This window comes from Poecilia formosa, unplaced genomic scaffold, assembly GCF_000485575.1.
Source record: "Poecilia formosa unplaced genomic scaffold, Poecilia_formosa-5.1.2 Scaffold185, whole genome shotgun sequence".
NCBI lineage: Eukaryota > Metazoa > Chordata > Actinopteri > Cyprinodontiformes > Poeciliidae > Poecilia > Poecilia formosa.
In genome coordinates, this window is record NW_006800124.1 from 1,121,800 (window position 1) to 1,144,947 (window position 23,148).

The 23,148-nt window shown below is 40.1% G+C and overlaps 1 protein-coding gene across 5 annotated transcripts in view; it reads right to left on the reverse strand.

Moving 5' to 3' along the window:
* Nucleotides 1-21,413: 21,413 nt before the first annotated feature.
* Nucleotides 21,414-23,148, reverse strand: part of mgat4c (mgat4 family member C) — a 149,508-nt gene continuing 147,773 nt past the window's right edge. For all 5 annotated transcript variants that reach the window (XM_016678561.1, XM_016678560.1, XM_016678559.1 and 2 more), the window contains one exon: nt 21,414-23,005. In XM_016678561.1, the coding sequence (XP_016534047.1) occupies nt 21,849-23,005 (1,157 nt within the window). In that variant the 3' untranslated portion in view covers nt 21,414-21,848. The remainder of the gene's footprint in view (nt 23,006-23,148) is intronic.

Consider the following 23,148-nt stretch of genomic DNA (forward strand, 5'->3'; position numbering starts at 1 on the left):
TCCCTGCGGTGGTCCTCTCAGTGCTCCGGTGCTCTGGGGGACCTCTGAATGCCTGTGGTTCTGATCTCCCTCATGTCTGCCTCGGGTCCCACTATTCAGGTGTTAACAGATGTACTCTATATTGTGCTGTGGTTGTCAGCACTAAATATATCTTGTGTTAATTGTATTTTTCTGTGACGTTGTTGGTAAATCCATATGCTTTCACTGTTTCTGCAGGTGCAGAAGCAGACTCCCAGAGCGTTGTCTCTATATTTCCTCCTGTTCTTTTTTTCAGTCTGCATGTTCATTACATTTGAAATAAACACAAAGCATTTTCTAATAAAGTTTTATACACAGTACATATGTATGTATGTATATCAAGCGGAGCATTATAATGTTCACTGTAATGCTCCACTTGTGAAAATACATCTGTCTTTTCTGCTGGCATTGAACAGACCAGAGCACAACAGAAGTGGTCAGACATGCTGTGCTTTTGTTTCTCTGCGCCTGGCAGCTGCCAACTTTCCCTCTTCAGTCCTTCAGTAGCTAAAAGGATGTACACAGTGGAAACTGTTTCACTCATTTAAATGGTTGTAGAACCTTGTAAACACTATAATTGTTCATTTTGCTAAATCTAGAACAGCAAATGAGTGCATTTACTTCTTGGCTTGACTTTGTGTTGCACGCAGATTGTTGGAAAGGATGACTGATGCTAAGTGAGAGCACAGTGATAAAAAAGCTAATTTACAAGTAGATAAGAAGAAGAAATGTAACTGCAGTTGAGTCAGATTGTACCAAAGAATACTGTGGCCATGTTGTACTTTTTTTGTGTTTTTAAAGGACATTTTCATGAACCAAAAGTGAAAAAGCAGGATCAGAGTTTTAAGGTGGCGGTGCCAGCAAGGGGGGTGCTGGTACCGCCACCTTAAAACTCCTCCACCCCGCTGGAATAGTTACCAAGCTTTAGCTATACAAATAACAATGGCTTTGTCAGTCAGGAACAGCTTTCAATAACTTCTCTTTGTACTTTTTCTTGAGTTAATTAAAGAAAGCCTATCTTTTATTTGTTCAGTAATTGCCAATGTTGAAACAGCAATAACGTGCTCTAAGGCATAAAGGAAAACGATGGACCTCATTGACGCCACCTTGTCTGTTCCTTTCGAAACGGCAAAGCAACTTGTCAAGCTTTGTTACTCCCACAGCAAGCACAGCGTTCTTCTATAGACTGTGACAGTCATTCTCTGCCCAAGCACACGCAATCTGTTCCAGAATTGGGATTATAATTATCTGACACACGCTTTAAGTCACCATTATGGAGGGCAAGCTCATTTTTTACCACCAACTCACAGGAATCATCACATTATTTCACATTTTAATGCATTTTTTGGGGGGTGGATTTTATGTGATAAATCAACACAAATTAGTGCAGAATTAATTATAAATTTAACCTCCGTATGAAGCCCATAAAGGTTTGTCAAAAAATAACAAAAAAAACAGCATCATGAAGACTGAGGAAGACCGCAGGCAGAACTTTAATAGAAACAGTAGCTGCGTTTTCATGACAAATGCGATCAAATCTTTGTCAATATTCTGCTTATGTCGAAAAAACAATTTCACAATTGCTGTGTTTCCATTAAACAAGAAATGAAGTTGAAAATCACACGTGAATAAGCTCGTCCACGCGGTGCGCCATTAAAAATCATGGCAGCCACTGATGTAAACAGTTACGTGAGATATGTTCATAATTCAGCGCTCATCATCAGTCAGCCATCAGAGGCTGACGTCGTGTTCAGGCGTTGGAGCGATTTATGGGGGTGCCGGAAACACGTAAATACAACGGCACTAGTGTTAAAATCTATGTAATTAACTAATCATTAATGGGTATTAAAGTCCCATCCCAAAAAAGTTGAAGAAATATAAGTCATTTTCAAAGAAACTGTAGCTGAACTAACGGCTACACTAACGTTAATTCTGTTCAGTCTGACTTTGAGTGAATAAGGAAATAATCAGAGCACATTGTATGTTTTTATTATCCCCTGGATTTCGCAGCTTGCTGGATGTCATTGGGATTTCCTGTTTCAGGGGCTTGTTCAGCTTTGTTATGTGAAGAGTTGTTATTTAGAAATGACCACAGTGGAGCAGTAAGAAAAAAAAAGTGAAGCATAGAGTGGTTTCAGACCATCAAAGTGTTCTTCGTTAGAAGCCTGTAGATATTCATTGCAAACAAGATGCTACACGCCTTTCTTATCACAGGAGAAACAACCTTGACATGATGGAGGGAAGGATCTGTTATTAGATGGTAAAAAAAAAAAAGACAACTCCCTCAACAACAGTGCTGTGGACAGAACTCATCTACATCTAGTGGAAATTGGAAACATGTGTTTGTAGGCATCCGAATGCCTCCGCCTGTAAATACACGCCACTCGTCTCCGTCTCTGAATGCGTCTAATACAAGGCTCGTTTACACACAGCGATGGCTGCGTGGAGTGGCGCTGCCCCAACACAGGCAGCGGAGAGAGAACAAGCATCAGTAATTGTAGTTAGGGGCGATGGGACGGGGAGCCGCAGCGAAGGGCCTTCTGCCGCCTGATTGTGTCACTTTTCCTGAACGTGATTATTCTTCAGCCTCATCCCACGCTGGTGGCACCGTGTGCAGACACCAGCTGAAGCTGTTATTGCTCGTCCTTCGGCTGAACACGTCGCCTTGGTGCTTTTGTTCTGAAAGGAGGAAGAGAAAAAAAAGAAAACGAGAAATCTGGAGTCCAGCCTGGGCGGTTTTATCAGGAAGGCGCCCTGGGGGATGAGTTATCTAAGCGCCGCGTGTGAGAAACACTGACATTAATCTTTAATTAAGGCCTTTTCAATTTTTGGACAACGTGCCTGACACTACGAGAGTCACTGTGGGAGACAGATATCTATGGTTTGTGTTGGTGGAGCAGCACCACCCGGTTTGGACGGGTTTCTGCCCAATTGGCTTTGGACGAGTTGTTAAAATTTGGGCTGCTTTTCACAACATTTGGCGGGTTTTTAGAAATGCTTCAGAGGAAAAGTCTTTTGAAATAGTTGTCACTGTGTGACAGAAAAGCAGAAAACGTTTAATAAAATGCACAATCTCTAGACTCTTTCTAAGAATCACCAGGAAAAAAACTAAAGTCTCACTGACTTCAATGTGTCAAGTCTTCTGTAGTCCAAAATGGATCTGGTTCTGGTCAGAATGTAATAAACAACAACCACAAATGTTGTGAATTGTCACAACACAATATGGACTGGTTTATTTGAAGTTGGGCGGGTTTTACATCATTTTCGGGCTGGAAACTGAGAGTTTGATGTAGCCGCTCTGTTGGGAAGCACACCTGACTGTCTGCTGTTGAGCTCGTTTTGTTTCATTCAAGTCGAAGCTCCAGCTTTATGTCGAGATTCCAGTTATATGAATACGGAGCAGGACACGTAGCAAACGGGGGTCCTGAATGCAACACAGGTGCGGTGGTCATTACCTGATACCACGTGTGTCAAAAAGGAATCTTAATAAGCTGGACAGCTGCATTTTCTTGCAACATATCCTTTGCTTATATTTATTTTTGTTTTAACTGGGATTTTATTAGCCTTTTGAATCCAGTGCTTTGCTTCGTACGGAGGGTCCTGAGCTATTGAGAAATGATTGCTTCCTGGAGGCGCACCGCACCAACTAATTATAAAGTCTTAAAAAAGGCAAACATAAAAAGAAAAAACACTCAAAATAGATATAGCATTTTTTCATTTGTTTTATCCTAATTAAAGTGATCTTACAGTGAATAAAAAAACGATATCTGACACTATGACAGTCACTAAGTCCAGATATAAATCAAGCTGAGAATCTGTGGTAGAACTTGAAAACTGCTCCTCACAACCTGCCTTTTCATTACAAATCGAAAAAACACAACTTTGTAATTGCTGTGTTTCCATTAAATAAGAATAGAAGTTAAAATCACAGGTGTTCACAGTCTTTAAAAAAACTTGCCATACCATCATCCTCCAACTACTTCCTGTCTTCTTCTTCGTGGCTTTCGCCAACGACAACATCCGGTTGTTGATCATGTGATGTGTGTGACATGAAATAAATAAATTTGGATACGGCCCAAAAAACCCACCATCCAAAAGCAAAACTTTTCATCAAAAAACGTAAACTTTTTCAAAATTGTAATGTTTCTATCAAGTAAATTTATTTTTGTAATTTCAAATTGAGCAATTATATGGTTAATGCTACAAATGTTGCCAGTCCAATCTGACCATAATTGAGCTAATATGCAAAAAGCAGGGATTCTATTGAGTACTTAGGTTGGTTGAAAAAAAAAGAACGCCACACTTTAAATGCGTATTTGTTTTTAAATTTCCAATTTAAAAGTTTGTGGCTGTTAAATTGCTAGAGAAGCTCCTGACGTGTTAAAAATAAGTGCATCAGGAGCTTCTTTAAAATAAATAAATTGCTTATGCCTTGTTTCGGTAAGTGGCTGCACATCTTCTGTCTAAGGATCCAAGTGATAGACCTGCTGGCAGACGCCGGCGCTCTGTTCGAGCTTGTGCCGTGTTTTGACAGCTGCTGCCTGTGTGATGTTCCACAAAACGTCCCTGAGACGCAGACCTGCTTCAGTCTGGTGGAAGGCTCACATGGAAACAGACAAGTCTCTGGTGAGACGAAACGAGACTTAGGTAATTATTTTGATTACCCCTTCCACTTGCTCCCAGTTGGATAAAAGCATTACAAATCTGAAAGCGAGGGCTTTTTGGGAGGCGGTGGGGACTGGCGAAGAAAAGATGGAGGAAAGGTGGCGGCTCCTCTCCCTCCGGTGGGATCTGCTCGCTGGCAGCAGAGAGAGACAGATGGGAAGGGTGTTGGCAGAGACTGGGGGTAGGGGGAGTGAAGGGGTCTTACCTTTGTGAAGAAGAGCAATTGGGAACTATTAAAGTGATTCGCTGTAGGGGCTATTCGCTTTGAGACGAAAGACGACTTCCACTTTGCTTGCAGCACCATTCCTTTCATCCCGGTTCTGTAGGAGGATCCTGGGAATGCCGCAGGGATGTGGTGAAGGAGCGCGCCGTGTTCAATGACATGCCAGGAACTAAAAGGAATCTGGACGTTGTTTATACCAAACTGCTGCAGCTGCTCCTGGCACCACCATTTCAAAACTTTTTCCATGTTAATGTGACCGAATCCTGTTTAACATAACTGAAATAATAATACGCGAATAAAAATTCTTGTTTGAATGACGCCTGTCAGCATCCCACCACTCTACATCAGAATATTTGCCCAAGCTTTCATGTTCTGGTCAATCAGATTTCGGGATTATGTATTTTTATTATGTATTTTTCAGGCACTCAGTTCTACTTGATACCTAATTCAAATCACTGTGCTACCTTCAGTTGTTATAAAAATCCCATAAATATCATCTATGATTTCAAAGAAATTCCACGTCATAATTTACACCTTGAAATTGGCCCGCTGTCTCTTTAAAAACTCCTGCTCTTTCTGAATCTTTGCCTTCAGGAATTTGTCACAACATCTCTATTAACCCTTTAACAATGTTTTTACCAGCGTTTCATTGAAAATTGAAGTGCCTCCTGTGATGAGGTCAGCAGATACTCAGTTCCACCAGGTGTTTGCTAATTGCTTCTGGCTAGTCTGAAGGAGCTGAGTGGGGGAGTGGTGTGGGACGGTAGATCTGTGAGGGGGAAACGCAACACGAGGAGGAGCGTCATCCTCAAAGGCGGAGCTAAGTCAAACCAGACATTTTGTGTACACCTGAATGGTTGCCATGGGAGATTAACAGATTTCGCCAACATGCATGAAAGAATCAGGGCAACACTTCAGATTCACTTTTGATAAGAGAATACCATTATAACGCGATGTAAAGCTCAAAATAGTTGATTTTACATAATACTTTCCCTTTAAAAGAAGTTATGATATGCTTTTTCCAAGGCTACTTACAAAGAACTATATACACTTTTTTGGGAATTCCTGTGTGTGACTGGCATGTGTGATATTCTGCGCTTGTGAAAATGTCTCCGTACTCCACTGCTTTCCTCCCATCTGGCCAAAATGATGATGATTGAACGCCTGGTGGGCTTTCATCCTGACCCTCAGCCATTTTCATCCCAGTGTTGGCGGTTAAGAACACATCCCTTTCATTTCTCATCAGAGGGCCCGTTCGTTACCCGCTGGCTCCGGCTGGCTCTGGCTTCTCGGCACCCATAGCGACTGGTGTCTCATCAAACCGAGAGCCACTGATCTCTGAGGGGCCGCCCTCCATCATCGCCAGACACACAATCACAAGTTGCTGGCCAGGTTATTATGAGTCATTCATCTTCTGCGCCCTCTTCATTTCACCTGGTCTTCATATTTTTTCCTTCAGCTTTGCTACTTTTAATTCCTCCGACTTGTTCTCAGCCCCCTTCAGAACGCCGCCGTTAGCTCCATGCCTTGGCCCGGGTTCCAGAAGCTCCACGAACAACACAGCAGCACATAATCGACACAATCAAAGGCCATTGAAAGACTCTGATGCCGCGCTGACGCCATGCTGTGCTTGAACCAGAAGAAACGAGGTTTCTTCCCGTCTCTGGAAGAACTCAAACAGGCCACGCTTATTGTTCGTCTGATTTCCAGCAGTTCCTCGGGAGACCGAGAGCAAACGGGTGAGGATTAGAGTCCCTCTGCGGAGACGGACGGCAAGAGACGAGGAAGGTTGGATCAAAAAGGCAAATGAGGAACTCCAGATTTCTGCAAGGTATCATGGGGGTTTCCCTCATGAGCAGTGCCAGCTCTTTGCCATTCCCAGGCTATTGATTGGCCAGTACCTTCCTGCTGTGCAATGGGCAGCTTCTCTTATAAGGGATGTTGTTTTTCTTCCCCTATTTTCTTTTTTTCTTTGTCACCTGACTCGTCCTCGTGCGCTATGGTGTGGATTGGTCACGGTTTGGGAGGAGCAGAGTTTCCGTGTATCCCACTTTCCGTTTGGTTCTGGATGACTTTGAAGGGCGGAAGGCGGAGGGAGGCAGGGAAGACCGGAACAAAATCATCAAGGACTCGGAAGCTGCTCTGTGCGAAGGCTCTCCATTATCAAAAGTAGGCACAAATAAGCATGAAACCAATCCATACTGTTCCTCTACTCAGCTCGTGGAAATGCACTTCTTTTTTTTTTTTTTTTTTTAATGCTGGATATTGATGTCCAGTGTGTTTAATTACCTGAAGCCATTTGGTTTGAAATTATGTTCTTATCTGATTGGATTTATGTCCTGCTGGGTCATTCAGAGCGATCTGAGGCAAATGTTACCTGTAGATCATAATTATCTATTGTTAAAAAAATGAGTGAAGTTGATAATTCTCTCTCTCTCTCTCTCTCCATATATATATATATATATATATATATATATATACACACGTGTGTGTGTGTGTGTGTGTGTCTGCATTGTTAGTCTTTTCTGTCCACCATGTTCTCTCTGCACAGCAGCATCATTAATGTATGGTTGGGACGCAGGTGGACGGCTGAGGCTGAACTTGGCGGTGAACTGCGTAGATAACGATACTCTGCTTGTGTTTGCTTGTTTCATCCCTGTGAGTTTTGCTCAAAAAGGTGGTGAAGTTTCAAGTGCAACAGGATGCTGAAATTCTTCAAAGTTTCCAAGACACTTCAGCCGTAAACTGAGTGACAGCATTGTTCTTCTGCTCTCTCTTTCAGGGCAGTCTAGCTTTCTCCCACATCTCTGGGCAGCATTGTCCATACAGAGCTGTGTTTTCATTGGTCCTGAGTGCAGATGTATGTTTTGATACTGGCAATATGGCTTTCTGCCCAAGGCAGCATGGCCTGAGGGGGTCACGAGGGCCATCAGTTGGGCCCTTATTGCTTACCTGCATGGAATTGGGCGCCCCCTTGTGCTGTACATGAGCACATTACAAAACTACGGCTGAACGCCACAGCCTAGTGACTGTTAGTCACAATTTATGATTTGTTGCTAAATGAAATAAGTTTTTCTGGGATTTTTGTCAAGATCCTAAAATGCATTCAAAATCTTGAACACAGAGTGGTCAGATCTCAGTTTATTAATTCTACATTGAAGACATTTGAATAACTGGACATAAGAGACGTACATCCTTACTTCAGAGATGACAACATTCACTAGAAAGATACCAGGGGTTAAAAAACAACATGATTGGAGGCATTCATGTCTGCAGGAATACTTTTCAGTTTCTTGGGGTGAGTTTCAGAACTTTTATTGTTTTTAGAGTACTATTACCATTCGTAATATGCCACCAGTGCTGCATTGTGTGCCTGTACTGAATGACGGTAACCATGTGAATGAGCGGTAGTGGCGCCCCGCGCTGACTAACTGCATCTAGTTGCTCTTACACCTACAATAAAAGAATCATATATATCAGAATTTATTCATGCTGAAAGAAAACATTGTCTAACGTGTTGTATTTAATGTTATTCTCTGGGGTCCTGTCCCGGGTCGGATGGCAGGTGCGTCCACTTAAGCAGAGGCCCAGACTTCCCTCTCACCAGTCACTTGGGCCAGTTCTTCCGGGGGTTGAGGTTTTTGTAAATCAGTTAGTTGATCAGGTTTTCGGATAATTCTCTTTACATCTTTGAGGCCTGTTTTTTTCCATGATCTGGTTTTAAGAGTGCCAACATTCGAATCATCATATCTTCTTCCTTTTTAAAAAAATGTATTTCTGTGTTGTCTTCATCCCAAACCTTAAAACAGTTTCAGAATCAGTAAATAAGTGAAAATGTCCTGGGCAGGTTTTGTTGTGGCCGGTCACGTTTGAGAAGAAACAAAGAGACTTTCTAACCGACACATTGTTTTGGTACGATGAAGAAATATTCAACCAAACACAAATTTCCTTTCTTTATGAGCTAACTGCTAAAGCTAGTGAAACTTTCTTATCATTTCACTGTGATTATTAAAACAGAAAATAAATCTTTAGGTTTTTTTTTTTTTAATTATCTGTGCTATTAGCCTCATCAACGAAGGGCATGTTTGTTGCCTATACAAACGTTCATGCTGGATACCATCTCCCTCATTCGCTGTATCGAGTTCATGTCAGGGCTTCCAGGTTTTACCAGGAACTGTATTAAATCATCAGTAAAAGTGACTCCCTCCTGATTTTATCCCATCATCGATGTCACCATGTGATGACACCAGAACCTCCCGTCTCCCAGATCCGTTTCACAGCTGCAGAAGGTGAGCTTAGTGTTTCTGATGACCAGCTGGTCACACTTGGATCAATCAGCATCAGTCTCCATGGTGTCAGGACACACTCGTGGAATGATTGACGTTTACTCAGCAAGCTCCCTTCGTTTTGTCCAAACGGTCCGTCGGTTCTGTTCCCACGCTGTCCTGACCGGCTGCAGCGCCGCGGAGACGTGAGAGCTCTCGGCCCTGAACTGAAGCCATTCAGAGATTTCTCTGTTACTGCTGACATTGGTGAACATTTCTGAGCTTTTGACAAATTCCCATTTTGTGAGAGAGGGAAAGGGACTAGTGCAATTGAAATTTTCAATTAGCCACTGAGTAAGGCTGAAATTGAACCTTGAATTGGTTTTGCTTGTTTTCATTTTTAGCTACACTACATATCCTTCTGTATGTTTTTATCATCACACCAAAAACATTAATGATGAAAGGAAACCGCTCAAACTAAAATGTGAGACCAAATAATTAACAGGACTATTTTTTTTCTTTCTAGGAAAGATATTTTAAAAAATAAGTAAGTAAAGGTACCAGAATGAGATAAATTTGTTTCTGTGTGGAAGCTGCTTCCTCTGCCCTTGTAGTCATATTCAATAAATTAGAATATGACATCCACTGAGGCTCATTTGTCAGATTAAAAGTACCTTTTGAAAATTGACAACATTTAAGCATGTATTAACCATATGTTTTATTAAACCCATATTAATTTTTTTTTCTTATTCGTCTGATGTGATATTCTAATTTTAAATGTGTTTTAATTAACTGTAAGAGGAAAATCATCACAGTTAACAGAAATAAAGGCTTTCACACATCCATCTGTGTAAACCATGTACATAATGTGTTTCCATTAGGGATCAAATTTCTGGGAGTAATATACTTTTTAAGAGTATTAAAATTTATTGAATGGGTTGGAAATTCTCCCCTAGCCTCACGTTGTGGCTGAATGCCTAGCAAAGTGCATTCGACACAAATGAAAAACGCTACCTCACTCTTTACTAGACAAAGATACCTCACCAGCCTCTTCCATAAAATTTATATTTAATCAGAAACACACTGGTATGGATCAAAAATGTTGCTACACTGCTTATTTAGCTTGTCAACTAATTATTTAGCTTGATGCTAAGGATTTAGCTTGCTAGCTACATTTTTAGGTAGGAGCTAAATATTTAGTTGCACTTAGCAATATGTACTTGCTAAGTACATATTTAGCTTCAAACTACATATACTAAATAAGCAAGATAGTAGATTAACTAAATACTTCCCTTGTCAAATACATATTTTGCTTCAAACTATTTAACTTGGTAACTAAATATTAAGTTTGAAACTATGACCTAAATGAATAAAGGTGAAAAAAAATAAATAAATAAAACCCCACTTTTTCCCTCTTATGACAGGTTGGTATAAATGTTTGACTGAGTGACATTACAAACGCCACCCCACAGCTTTTAGTGGCTTTTTTGTGTTAGAGTTAAACTCTACATATCTACGTACCCACTTCTTTATTACATTTTGTTAATCAGGACTTAAATATTGCAGTCTTTCCACAGCACACGGTTAGATATGTCTTAGCAGGGAGCACATAGCCGTTTTAATGATGTCTGAATTCCACTTAGGAGAATCTCCTGCTGTTTTACATGCTGCTTTATTATCAAGGTTTACTGGGGGACTAAAAGAGACTCAGCCATTTTGAAGTTCATCCATCTTTTATATTTGTAATTTTCATGCTGTGAGAAGTAAAAATGTCCGCTGTGAAAAACGTCAGTCATCTTTGTCAGTCTGGATCGTAGGGTGCCTGAAATCTGAATGTTTTTTCAGAGTGAAAGTGTGTTTTGTCACACCGGCACCTTTTCTACACCTTAAAACGCGACATGAAGCGATGCCCTGTGTCCAATAATCCAACTGATCCCTCTGATCCAACAGGAAATGCTGTCCTTTCTTCGGAGTAAAGACAAGTCTGCTTGTTTTTTTTTAAGGTCCTTCTTCAGCATCAGCAGTGCTCTTTCTTACCTCTTATTCAGCGGAGCCTGTGAGTTTCATTCTGTCTTCTCTTTGACCTTGGACTCATGAACCCTAATGGTACACTGCTGGAATACAGTTATGCAGAGTGATAATGAGTCCTTGGTTGTCTTTGTGAGTGTTTTTCTGAGCCTGTTAAATAGTTGGAACAAAAAGCAGCATTCTCTAAATGGGCAGTGTTATGTAAAATTTTCTTTTGTGAGGTTTACATCATGTTATAATTTTATTCCCTCACCAAAAACAAACCTGGAATGTTGGCTTGATTCTTTCATGCAGGTTTGAGAAATCCTTTAGTCTCCCGTAGCAACCATTCAGCTGTGCAAATTGACTTGGTGAGCCTAGCTTTGGCTTTGAGGACAAAGCTCCTCCTCACAGAGCTACAATTTCCAAGCTTCCCCCCTGACTCTCCCACTCAGCTCCTTCAGACTAGCAAGAAGCAATTAGCAAACACCTGGTGGAACTGTGCATCTGCTGAGCTCATTATACGAACTACTTCTAAGTGCAACACTGCAAGATCATTTCACTCCCCTTCCTGGCTGTTATTCATTTCCTCTTTTGCATCTCCCCAGTCCTTTCCCCTGCTGTATCCACTCACCTGTCATTAGCTCTTCTGATTACTTTGTAGACAAAGGCATAAACTTTGAAAGACCACCCAAAACACTAGCTTCAGTTTTGGCAACAAAAAAACAACAAAGGAAAATCAGAAAGCTTCATCGTGACTGCACTACAAAAAAAAACAAAAAAAAACACCAGAATGAAATCCTTAGAAGGACAGAAACGAGAAAACTAGGTATAAGTTTAAGGACAGTATTTAGTTTTACGGTTTTCTGCAGTAAATGTAAAATATTCTTGTTGAAAGGTTTCTTGGAGTAAATGCTTTTAACTGTGTTGGATGTTATTCTATAGCGCTCACGCTGATATACACACAGGTTAAACACCTGCTCACCACGTCAACCTCTACGTAGAGTCTGGCTGAAGAATAAAACACCGGTAGCAGATAAACAGCATTATCAACAACACTGCTGTTGTCTGGCGGCTGCACTTTTTAAGAGAAAATATGACCCCACTTTTGGCAAATACACAAACAGCAATACGGTATCCCTCTGGCATTATCCTCACACGTTCATTAAGAATGCAGTAGGAAAAAAACCCAGAAGGGATATGAATGCTGACATAAATAATGTATGATTTTTAACTTTTTTTTTTTTTTTGCTTTTAGCTACAGCAAGATGTGAGTTCTGGAGGCTGTGAGTTTAAATGAGATTTAAAATGCCATTAATCTCTCTCTCTCTCTCTCTCTTAATTATTATTAAAATGAAGATCATAGCTACTGTTAACTCTGAGGTAAACATTTCTAGGCAAAGACACCACGACAATATTTCCGATTTACGGTCATGTAAACAGTGCTTACGTTCTCCGTCGGGCGTCGAAGCAACATTCAACACCTGACACAAATTCAATACGTCACCTTCCCTCCGGCGCGCGCCGACAAAGACGACGCCGAGTCAGCCTTCATTCGCTTTAATCTAGTTCCGTTGGAAATACATTACATACAGTACAACAGTTTGAAATGATACGTGTAAAAAAATATATGTCATCTTACAATACAGTACCAGTCAGAGAACAAAAGAAAAAATAAAGAGAGAGAGAAAAAAACAACTTCTTGACGCTGTCGCTTCACGTAGCAGCAAGAAAACCTGCTGCAACGTAGCGCCAGTGTGAAGATTAAACACACACACATATTTAATAAATTTTAATATTCCAATGAGACAAGTCAAATTAAAAGTAAAGTTTGAAAATAACATTTTAATAACAATTAAACACACTTTTCATTAAGCCCACGTTCCCCTGTGAACCCTGTTTCTTTTTTATATTGGTTTGACATAATCTAATCTTAAATGTTTTCATGTAGCTGTAAGCAGAAAATCATAATTAACAGAAACAAAGGTTTGAACACGGTCTGTGTGTGGGTAATCAAAATGTGTTTCACCTAGAGAAATTAATAAACTTTTTAATAATATTCAAATTTGCTGAATATGAAGAAACTCATTAATTTCAGGGTTTTTATTTATTTATTTAATAGCACAGCAGAAGAGATTTTATGTTTTCTGGAGTGCAAAGTCAGGATAGGAAGCAACTGTGGCCTGGTCTTGCAAAGCTGGAGATTCAATTCCACCTTCCACATGTCAGTGTGCCTCTGGGCAAGGCACTTAACCCCAAGTTCCCTACTGTGTATTGGTGTATGAGTGTGTGTTTGCTCATAAATGTGGCTCTAGTGTAAACCGCTCTGAGTGGTCAAAATGATTAGAAAGAAACAGAATTGGGTGCACACATCTAAATTCATTCTAGTTTTTCTGTAATCATGAAAATTGTGCACACCAGCTCAAATAATACATTCCCACTTACGTTTTGTTGAACGTCCCTTGAGCCAACATACTCTTAAAAGCCATCAACAAATATCATATCATAACTGTGGTTGGATAATTGACCAAACAAACAGCACTGATGTCAGCTAGTAGCTGACTTTCACACTTAGCAGCAAACTTCTTCAGCGCACCCTGGTGGTCATGGCCTGAAGAAGTCAACAAAACCACATCATTCACGATCCAGACATCCCCAAAACAGACTCCCTCATCTCAACCACGACCAGCACAACACCACAAACAGGTCCTGTGACCAGGCGCAGCCCTGAAAGAACTTTCAGTCTGTTACTTACATACATAGTTACTCACATAATTTTGAGATTCTACCACTGCTCTGCTGATGATCGGTCAGAGAGTTGTTGTGTGGATCGCCTTGTTTATTTTTTACTCAACCGAAACTCACTGAATTCCACAGCACATCAACATGTGAAGATTTTCAAAGTCAAGCTAGCATAACTGACCTACTTCCTTTAGTACAGTGGTTCTTCGATCGAACTTTACACAAGACACACTTGTGTAAAGTCGTGATGACGCCCCGCTTCGCCATCACTTGCTGCAGAGGATCACGTTACATTGCTGAGCCAATCAGTGCTGCGGAGGAGCACTGATTGAAGGAGTTCCACTCTCAGCATGGATTTGAACTTGTGTTTTTAATTACTTCAGCAAACCTCAGTTTTTACCAAATTCTTTTCTTTCGGTGTACTTCTAAATCTGCTTCTTAGTCGCATAATTTTCGGGGTTGGTACTGCCTCTAGTGGCGTGGGGGTGGTAACACAGCTAATATAATTACATTACTAAATCAGAATACTGCAAAGTCTTTATGATTTATTATAAATTTTTCATTCTCTTAAGAATGTAGAACTAATTAAATGATCTAAAGATCTTAAAGTGGTTCCAGTTTCTCTCGATGGCCAACCTGTTGAAACTGTGGCAAATTTGGGTCGTTCCTGGACAGTCAGCTCAACTTTGCTGAAAACACTGACTATATTTTGAAGAACTGTTCTCAGAGACTCTACCTTTTTTGGGGGCGGGGGATCATATTTTATTTAACACTACAGAAAGAGGTTAAGAACCACTGCTTTAGTATATATTTTTCTAAATAAAACTTTTTCCTGACCCTGTTATCTAGTTGTCATATTGTTGACAATTAGTAGCAAAACACTGCATCCCTTTGACTTTTATACATCATGCGTACATTTAAGATTTAGCATGATGTGTTGACAGTTTGCTAGCTAAAACCAATGGTAGTTATCATCGCAGGATAGTTTTCTGCTCTCCAGCAGGGAGCTGGAGGGCAATAAACCTGATAATTGGAACACATTTAATCCCATTAGTTTTGGTTCATATGTATATTTGAGCCTGTATGTTCAAAGTTTATAGATCAGAATGAACACATATCAAAATTCAAATCAAGGACCCATTTCTTTCCATTTTTTTAAAATCATTTAAGTGATAATTTGTAAATAGACATAGAAATAAAAGAACAATTCAAATGCATTTTTAAAACATCCCAAATTCTCTGACGTTCATGCTGATGATCTGACAGAGAGTACAAACTCAGAAGCATGAAGCTGGAAGCTAAATCCCAAATCATGACATGTAAAAGGAGAGCTATTTTAATTGCTAATAAAAATGTTCTTTTCTTTGTCCATGCTTCACTGAACATGCTTTATTGGAAGACAGCTCACGTTTGGAACAACTCTGAACCAGACACCAGTCATCACATCAATCGGCTTCACGGAGAGTTCACAACCAACCTGGTTGCGTATCGGAAGGTCCTGGCCTCATCTCACTGAGGTCTGCCGCTGCGCTTTTCTTCCTGACGAACACACAGGGAGGGAACCATTTAAAACGTACGACTGACTCGTGCGCGCAGGAGGCTCTGTACGGACAGAGCTTTTCTAGCAGAGAGTGCTGTGCACAGCAGTTTCCTGACATCCACTTGAGGAATTTATGTAGCTTTTGTTGTTATACCCTCCCCCCCCAAAGATGTAAATCTGGCTATATATCTGCAGCGTGCAGCTACTTTTTGTTGGCATCTTATCTCAAATAAAGATCAAGATGGCTATATTTCTTCCTGAAGTATCAGAAGAGCCGATGAACTCAGACACAGGGAGGCTTTCTTTCCCGCGGTAACAGGCCATGCAGTTACCTTGTGCGTTAATAGCTAAATGAAGAACTGGCGGTCATGTAGAATGTCATGCGGGTGGCCCAGTTTAGATCAACACAACCTCAGCAGTAGGAGTCCGATTGGCACAGGTCACGGAATCCTTCACTAAAATGAAAAATGGCATTTCAGGAAAAAACAATAAGCTCTGACGGGAGGTGGTAGACTTTTTAATTTCATTTCAGAGACCACATGTCAGCAGGAAGTGGGGACGGAGGCTGGGATTTGAATTTGCAGAATCCCAGTCCAAATGGTCCGAGGCCTCGAGGGAAAACAGGTGGAATGACAGAGGAACGAAGGCCCGCAAAACCGTCATCGCTTGTTTAATGACAACTTGTTTCCCTGAAGAAAGCTGGTGTCATGTAAACATTTGCCTCTTTATTGCACCGAGTCATTTCAGCGTTCAAGCTAATCCATCATTAAACAACGCTCAGGAACGAGCTCCGGCTTCACAAACACAGAAAACGCTCCGCTGGCTTCGGCAGCATGGTTCAGAAATCAGGCGGTGTGAGATGAGGAGTTCAAGCTTTCTGTTTTAAGAGTTGAATATCTGATCATGTTAGAGCATCTATCTTCAATCCGTTTTAGTGGGAACACAAAGTAGTATGGCAGCTGTAAGGAAAATAAAATGTATTACTAGTGAGAAACTCAAAAAGTATTTCAACACCTTTTGTAAAACCACATTTTTCTAAAAATACAGATTTAAGTCAGCCTACCAAATCTAGAGACCAACATTTCTGCATATTTTTCTTTTGCAAAATATTTTAATTGGACTGACTGGATGAAGAATATCTGTCAAAATCAATTTTCAAAGTATCTTGCAGATTCTCAACTGGATTCAGTTCTGGCCTTTGACTGGACCATTTGATGTTTTAATCTGAACCTAGTTTGATTAAAGTGGACAAAACAGGACTGGTTTCATTTTTGGAAACTATGTCAGCTTTGTGTTAGTCACCACTTCAGTTGACATCGACTTGCCAGTTCCCAGTTAATTGCGTGACATGACCGTCCAGATTCATAACGAGAGCTCCGTTTCAAAATCCCAGTAAAAATTGCTTTAGTTAGAGGTCGTACTGTGGGAAAACGTGAAGATCGGCACATGCTATCAGAGGCATAATAAATGTTTGCTTTGTTCAAGCGTACCGTGCAACCAGGTTCGCAAAGAGCAAGTTTCCGCCGAAAGCAGCTGCCGGTTGTGTGAGCTGAGAATAAAGATCACACAGGAGTAACCGTGGAACAGCTGCAGCACTGGAAGTTGGGGGAGTGCAACAACAGGGGGGGGAGAACCAATTGAGATCCTCTATAGCTCTAGGGGAAGATGTTGTTTTGCTGGTGTAGAGAGCGAGGCAAACACAGACCAATTTACGAGGAGGAAAAACTGTGTCGGAGAAGAAAACAAAAAAAGAAAAGGAAAAAAAAAGAAGGATACAGCAGACCTGGCCCATTCTTCACTGCGTGGTCTAATCTCAGCTCTTAAAGAAGATGGCTGGAAACAAACTCTGTTTTGCTGTCAGCAGGCCTGGCTGAACGCTCGGCTCTAGTGAACAAGCCCACTGAGTCACGAACTCAACCAAGGAGGTGAGAAAGCAGAAGATGTTTGGTTTGATACAATGATTCGGGAAGGAAAAGCTGCTGCATGGTCATTGTGATGACATATTAATTTAAGCATACATCGACGAGCAACATTAAGCAACAAGTGAGTGTTAAGATTACATAACATTAACTCTCACCCCTTCATGTGGATGCTTAACTTTGAATGCCCACCTACTCAGGATGCTTATTTTGGCACTTCTGACTTAAAAATAACATGCAGACCAGTAATGTGTATGGAATATGCATGTTGGGACGAGTCAGACAATGTGTTAGTGTGTAACAGTAGTGGGCAACGCTAACTAAAAAGTTAGCTACTCTACCTCTATAGCACTAATCGTAAGCATTAGTTCCTTTAATGCTAAAGCTCTATCCCAACACAGTATTTAGTGGAAGCTAATTGTGAAACGCTATGCCAATGTGGTATTTAGCAGAAGCTAATGCTAACAAACTAAATCCAGCTATGTTGATACTCAAAATGTGTGACCAGCTGTGTTTCCATTATAAATGTGGGCAACATTTTGTAAATATTCTGCTAATGTAAAAAAATATAAAAAATACAATTTTGGTGTTACAGTTAAATAGGAAACATAATTAAAACTGCATGTGCAAGCTTAACTTGTTGCTTAACTTTTTGTGTCAGTGAATGTATTTTTTTACTGGGACAGTAAAAAGAAAAAATGCCTCCAGAATTATTTTAACTAATTTACAATGTAAAAAAAAAAAAGTTTGATTTGCGGAAGTGGAAAGCTGCCAACAAGGCAAAAGAGAATTAAAGCAACATCATGTTGTAAAGTGAAAACCTCAGTATTCAAAAAAATGTTTTTCATATTTTTACAATATACTATTATGCTATTGCAGTACACCCATCATGTTATAACAATATATCACATTATACATTTATAATGTTATAACAAAGACTATTCACATTAAAATTGGATATATTAATTTGTTGTGCAAATGTCAAAAAGTTCAATATTGTTTGAACAATGTTTTCTTGTTAGAAAATGAGACATTTCACATTCTGACACACCATCAAGTGCTACATCCAGTTAAAGAGCTTCAGTTTGGCAGGAGTCAAGATGCCACATTAATTTGGGGTAATTTTTGGTAAATGTTGTCTTAATTGAGCCAATAGGGTCCAAGTACAGTGGTAAAAATGTCTGTGTGACAAAACAGCCTGTTTGAATTCAGGTCAAACTGGTTATCGGCTCAATAAGAAATGTGTTTATGTTATAACATGATATAGCTCTGTTTTATGTTGCACTACGTTTCACTATAACCAACTCACATCCACATTTCTGAATCTGAAGACCCATCAGGAAAATTCATACCCTGGTAGATTTAATGTAGTCAGATCAAAAGGAGATTAGCTTACACAGAAAATATATACGCTTTGCCAGATTTACACACAATTATATATTAATGAACTTATTAGTTAATGTTGTAGTGAATCCTAAAACAAAAACCTTTAGAGTACAAGAAAACAATTCATCAATAAAAATGACTTCTTGGCATTTTAATTTGGTGCTTTAAAGATTTAGAGAGGTGAAAATCTGAGCATTTTTTTAATGCCAACAAATCCCGTGGACAATTCCACACCAATACAATTTATACTTCTAGTACCTTGTGTTAAGAAACCAACTGTGAGTTGTCAATGACGATGAGGAGGCTAACAAATTTTACATATATATTTGCTGTAGGCGCTTTGAGTTGCAGTAGTCATCTGTAGGTCTTTTCCCTTATTGTCTTGCTCTACAACAACAGCTGCGTTTCCATTGACCATAACTGCGCAATTTGACATTTAGAATATAAATTTACTTAATGAGAACATGCTAATTTTGAAAAAAAAACCTTTTTGGATAAAAATTTTCTGCACTACAATGAGGGATCAGCCATATCAAAATTGGTTTATGTGGCTGCAATAGAAGCACTTTTTGCTTCACAAACATCACATAAATCAACAATTAGATGTTGGCGTAAACCACAAAGAAGACGACAGGAAGTAGTCGAGGATGATGGTGTGGTGTGTTTTATAACTTATTGAGTGAACAAACTCATTCATGAGTGATTTTGTTGTTTCCTGTTTAATAGAAACGGAGCAATTGCAAAATTGTGGGTTTTCGACATTAGCGGAATATAAACAAAGTTTTGTGCACATTTGTAAAGGAAACGCAGCTAATGATTCGCTAGCGGCAGTTAACCTAACATTTAAACCGAGAAGTCAGAATTCCTTAGTTCAAATTCACAGAAAAAAAATCTACCTCCACCCAACACACACGACACACACCTTCATTACCAACACAGAACAATTGCTGCAACTTTCTAATGTTGCGTATTAGACACTTTACGTTAACGCACCAGCCACATCCTGAACATGGCAGCCTCTCCCACAGACTGGACTCGACTGCAGTCAGCAAGTTAGTCAGATTGAAATATTTCAAATCAGTTGCATCAGTGGTTCAAAGTAACTTGTTCATGTTTTTTGTTTTTCTTGCCAACCTCTTGACATCTCCACTTCCATTGTGGACCAGATATTGTTCTTCAGCCGCAAAGCAAAAGAAAACTTCCATCTGACTCTACTCTTGACCCAATCTCAAGAAAGAACAATGAGACCAAAGACAACTTTGTTGTACCTCCTTCTGTATGTTATGTCTAAGGTCTTGCTTTGGATTTTTTTTTTTTTTACCAACATTAGCTTAAGATGATGTTCAGAACTGTTTTTATTTAGGAATAAAATCTATAATTTTTCTAACATTGATGCATTCACGTTCCATAACAAAAGGTTGTTCCTTTTATCACTTGCCCCATTCCTTGGTGGTTATTACTGGTTTGTATTTCCGTTGGATCTTCACTGGTAGTGGGTTATAATTATAACAAGAGTATTAGAAAATAAATTAAAACAGTAATAAAAGTTTTGTTTAGATGATAATTTCTTTGTTGTAACAATGCATCTTGGTAATAAATCGTTTAAAAAGTCTGTTTATCTCTCTTTGAATGTAAGGAGAATACATTTGTGTGTTGAGCAGCAGGGAAGAGTGTGTGGGTTGCATCAGAGAAAATAATTTCTACCAATGCCAGACAACTACGACGGAGGGTCACCCCAAGAAAATGATAAAAAATTAAATTACGAGAATAAAGTCACAACATTGTGAGACTAGGATGATAATATTTAATAAAGTCATAATATTACAAGAATAAACTCAAAAGTATGAAGTTATAAAGTTATGAAAATAAAGTTATAGTATTACAAGCAAAACAATCATATTACAAAGGTAGTCATAATATTACAACTTTAATCTCATAATGTTATGACTTCTCAAAATATTATGATTTTATTCTCATATTGACATCATTATATTATGTAGACTTTATTCCTGTAGTGTGATTTTGTTCTTGTAATATTATGACTTTATTCTCGTATGAGTTTATTCTCGTAATAAGACTATTGTCGTAATTAAATATTTAAAAATGTTTTCTTTGTATGGCCCTAATACTTGTCGTAAACAACTGATTCTGGTATTGACATTTATGTTGGTGGCATTTATTGAGACGGATGATTAAAGTTTAAAAACAAGACACACTGTTAATTAAGAGTGTATTCATTTAACAAACAGCTGCCTCTGCAGTGGATGGGTGAACTGTACACCACACCACCTTCTCTTCATGATCGTCACCAGCCTTGTCCCTCAGTGTTGTGCCATCCCATCCCATTTCTCCACCAGAATTTGTCTTAAGTCAGTCAACCAGCTTGTGATGGCTCCACAAAAGGCACACCAAAATCTGACTCCCAGTAGAGTTCAATGGAGTTGGGTCAAGCCCCACTGTGTAAGGGCGAACACAGGCATGTTGGAGGAAAGACTTTGATCTCAAACTGTTCAGATACGAAATGGCCAATTTGTGTCAGAACCTCATTTTGATCATCATCTGGCTCAAACGATGGCCAGACTCTGTATTTTCTATGACAGAGATACTGCCACGCCACCTGACATGTTTGTCTGACATGTTTTTTTTCAGTGCTCATCCTCAAACTCAACCTCAACCTTTCCATTAAAGAGGAAATAGCCAGACTTATCAAAGTCTGGCTTGACAATAAAAGTTATTGTTAAGAAGCTTTGGTACAACAAAGAAAATACTCAACAAAACCCCAGATTACTCACTTTTACGCTACGTCTCTTTCCTGTAATCAGGTTTGGGAAAAGTATGGTTGTTATACAAATACTACCATATGAGGAATAAGCTATGGTTATTCAATACATTGAGGTTCCATCAGAAATCCTTGAGGATAACTGAAGATGGTCCACTAAGGTTACAACGTTTAAGTATAAAAACACAGACTGATTTGGCAAGAAGAATCAATAAATACATACAAAATGAATAAATTAAACCTAGAAAACACATAATAATAAAAACAGCCAGTATGGGTTACTAAGAGAGGTTGTGTGTAGTTCTCATTGGCTGGGCGGTTGTGTAGTCCATAAACTGATACTTCTGATAATGAGCCATTCTTTTTGGCTGGCTGTCACCACAATGCGAACACACTCAATGTCAAAGCCAATCTTGTGGTCCACGTCTTGAACCTCGATGTTTCCATTTTTAAACTCTCCTAATGTGATGTAAGAGGAGCACTGCTTTCCTTTTTTAGTCCCGACCAACTTCTCTCCTACTTCCAGCGCTCCGTGGTGAAGGAAGTCGCTTTGTCGGTCATCAGACCCAGTAGCAATCCTAATTTTGCTAATTTTGGTTGATTTGTTAAAGACTATGACGAAGAAATCTCCGGTGGAGGGAGGTTTCCCCCAAAAGTACTCGTCTACCGTGCTGTACGCCTTGGTGGCGTCGTAGTTCTCAAAGACGTTGATATTGGTGTAAATGCCAGCCGGGGGGTTGTCCGGGATGTCTATGGAGTCTTCCTCGAAGTCGTCATCCTTCAGTTTGTTCTCCACGCCTTTGTAGGACGAGTAGTAGCCCATGTGCTGGAACAGCGAGGGCTTGAATCGGATCACGTCCTTTTGAGCCAGCAGGCCCCGGAAGTGGATGAGGAGCCAGTCGCAAGGCATTTCCTGGTAGAACATGAGGAGGAAGTGAGCCAGGCGGGGCAGGTCTCTGGAGTGGTACAGCTTCCCGATGTAGCCCAGCTTGGAGAACTCCATCATCACCCAGTAGGAGCCTTCTCTGGAGGTTATCACCTTCTTCAGCGCCGTCAGGAAGTTCCGGGAGCAGCGCACGTCGTCCTCCAGCATCATGTAGAAGTGCGACAGGTTCGTGCAGAAGTTCAGGAGGAAAGCGTAGTCGACGTTCTGCTTGGAGCGGAAACGGACTCTGTCCTCCGGGTCGTTGTAGTTCCTCTTCAAGCCATCCAGAGAAGGGTAGAACTCCTCTGGGGCCTGGATGACCAGGAGGCGGCCAGCTATGATGTGGTGAGCGAACTTCCTGGTGATCTCCTGCACCACATTCTCACACCAAACCAGGTCAAAATCCGCCAGGTGGACCACAACCACAATCTCTTTCAGCTCCTCGTAGCTGGACTGGTCAAAGATGGACTTGATCGTCTCCAGGAGGTAGTTTCCCCTTTTCCTCTTGACCGATGACAATCCAATGGTCAGAAACTCTGCAAATTAAATGTGAAAATATATTTTAATGAGTGAAATAAATGTAAAGCAATGCTCCCATTCAGATCTGAGGTATCTGTAAAATCATTCCCTGATGAAATTTGGAGAAGGGAGATGAGAAATGATGACTTACAATCAGAAG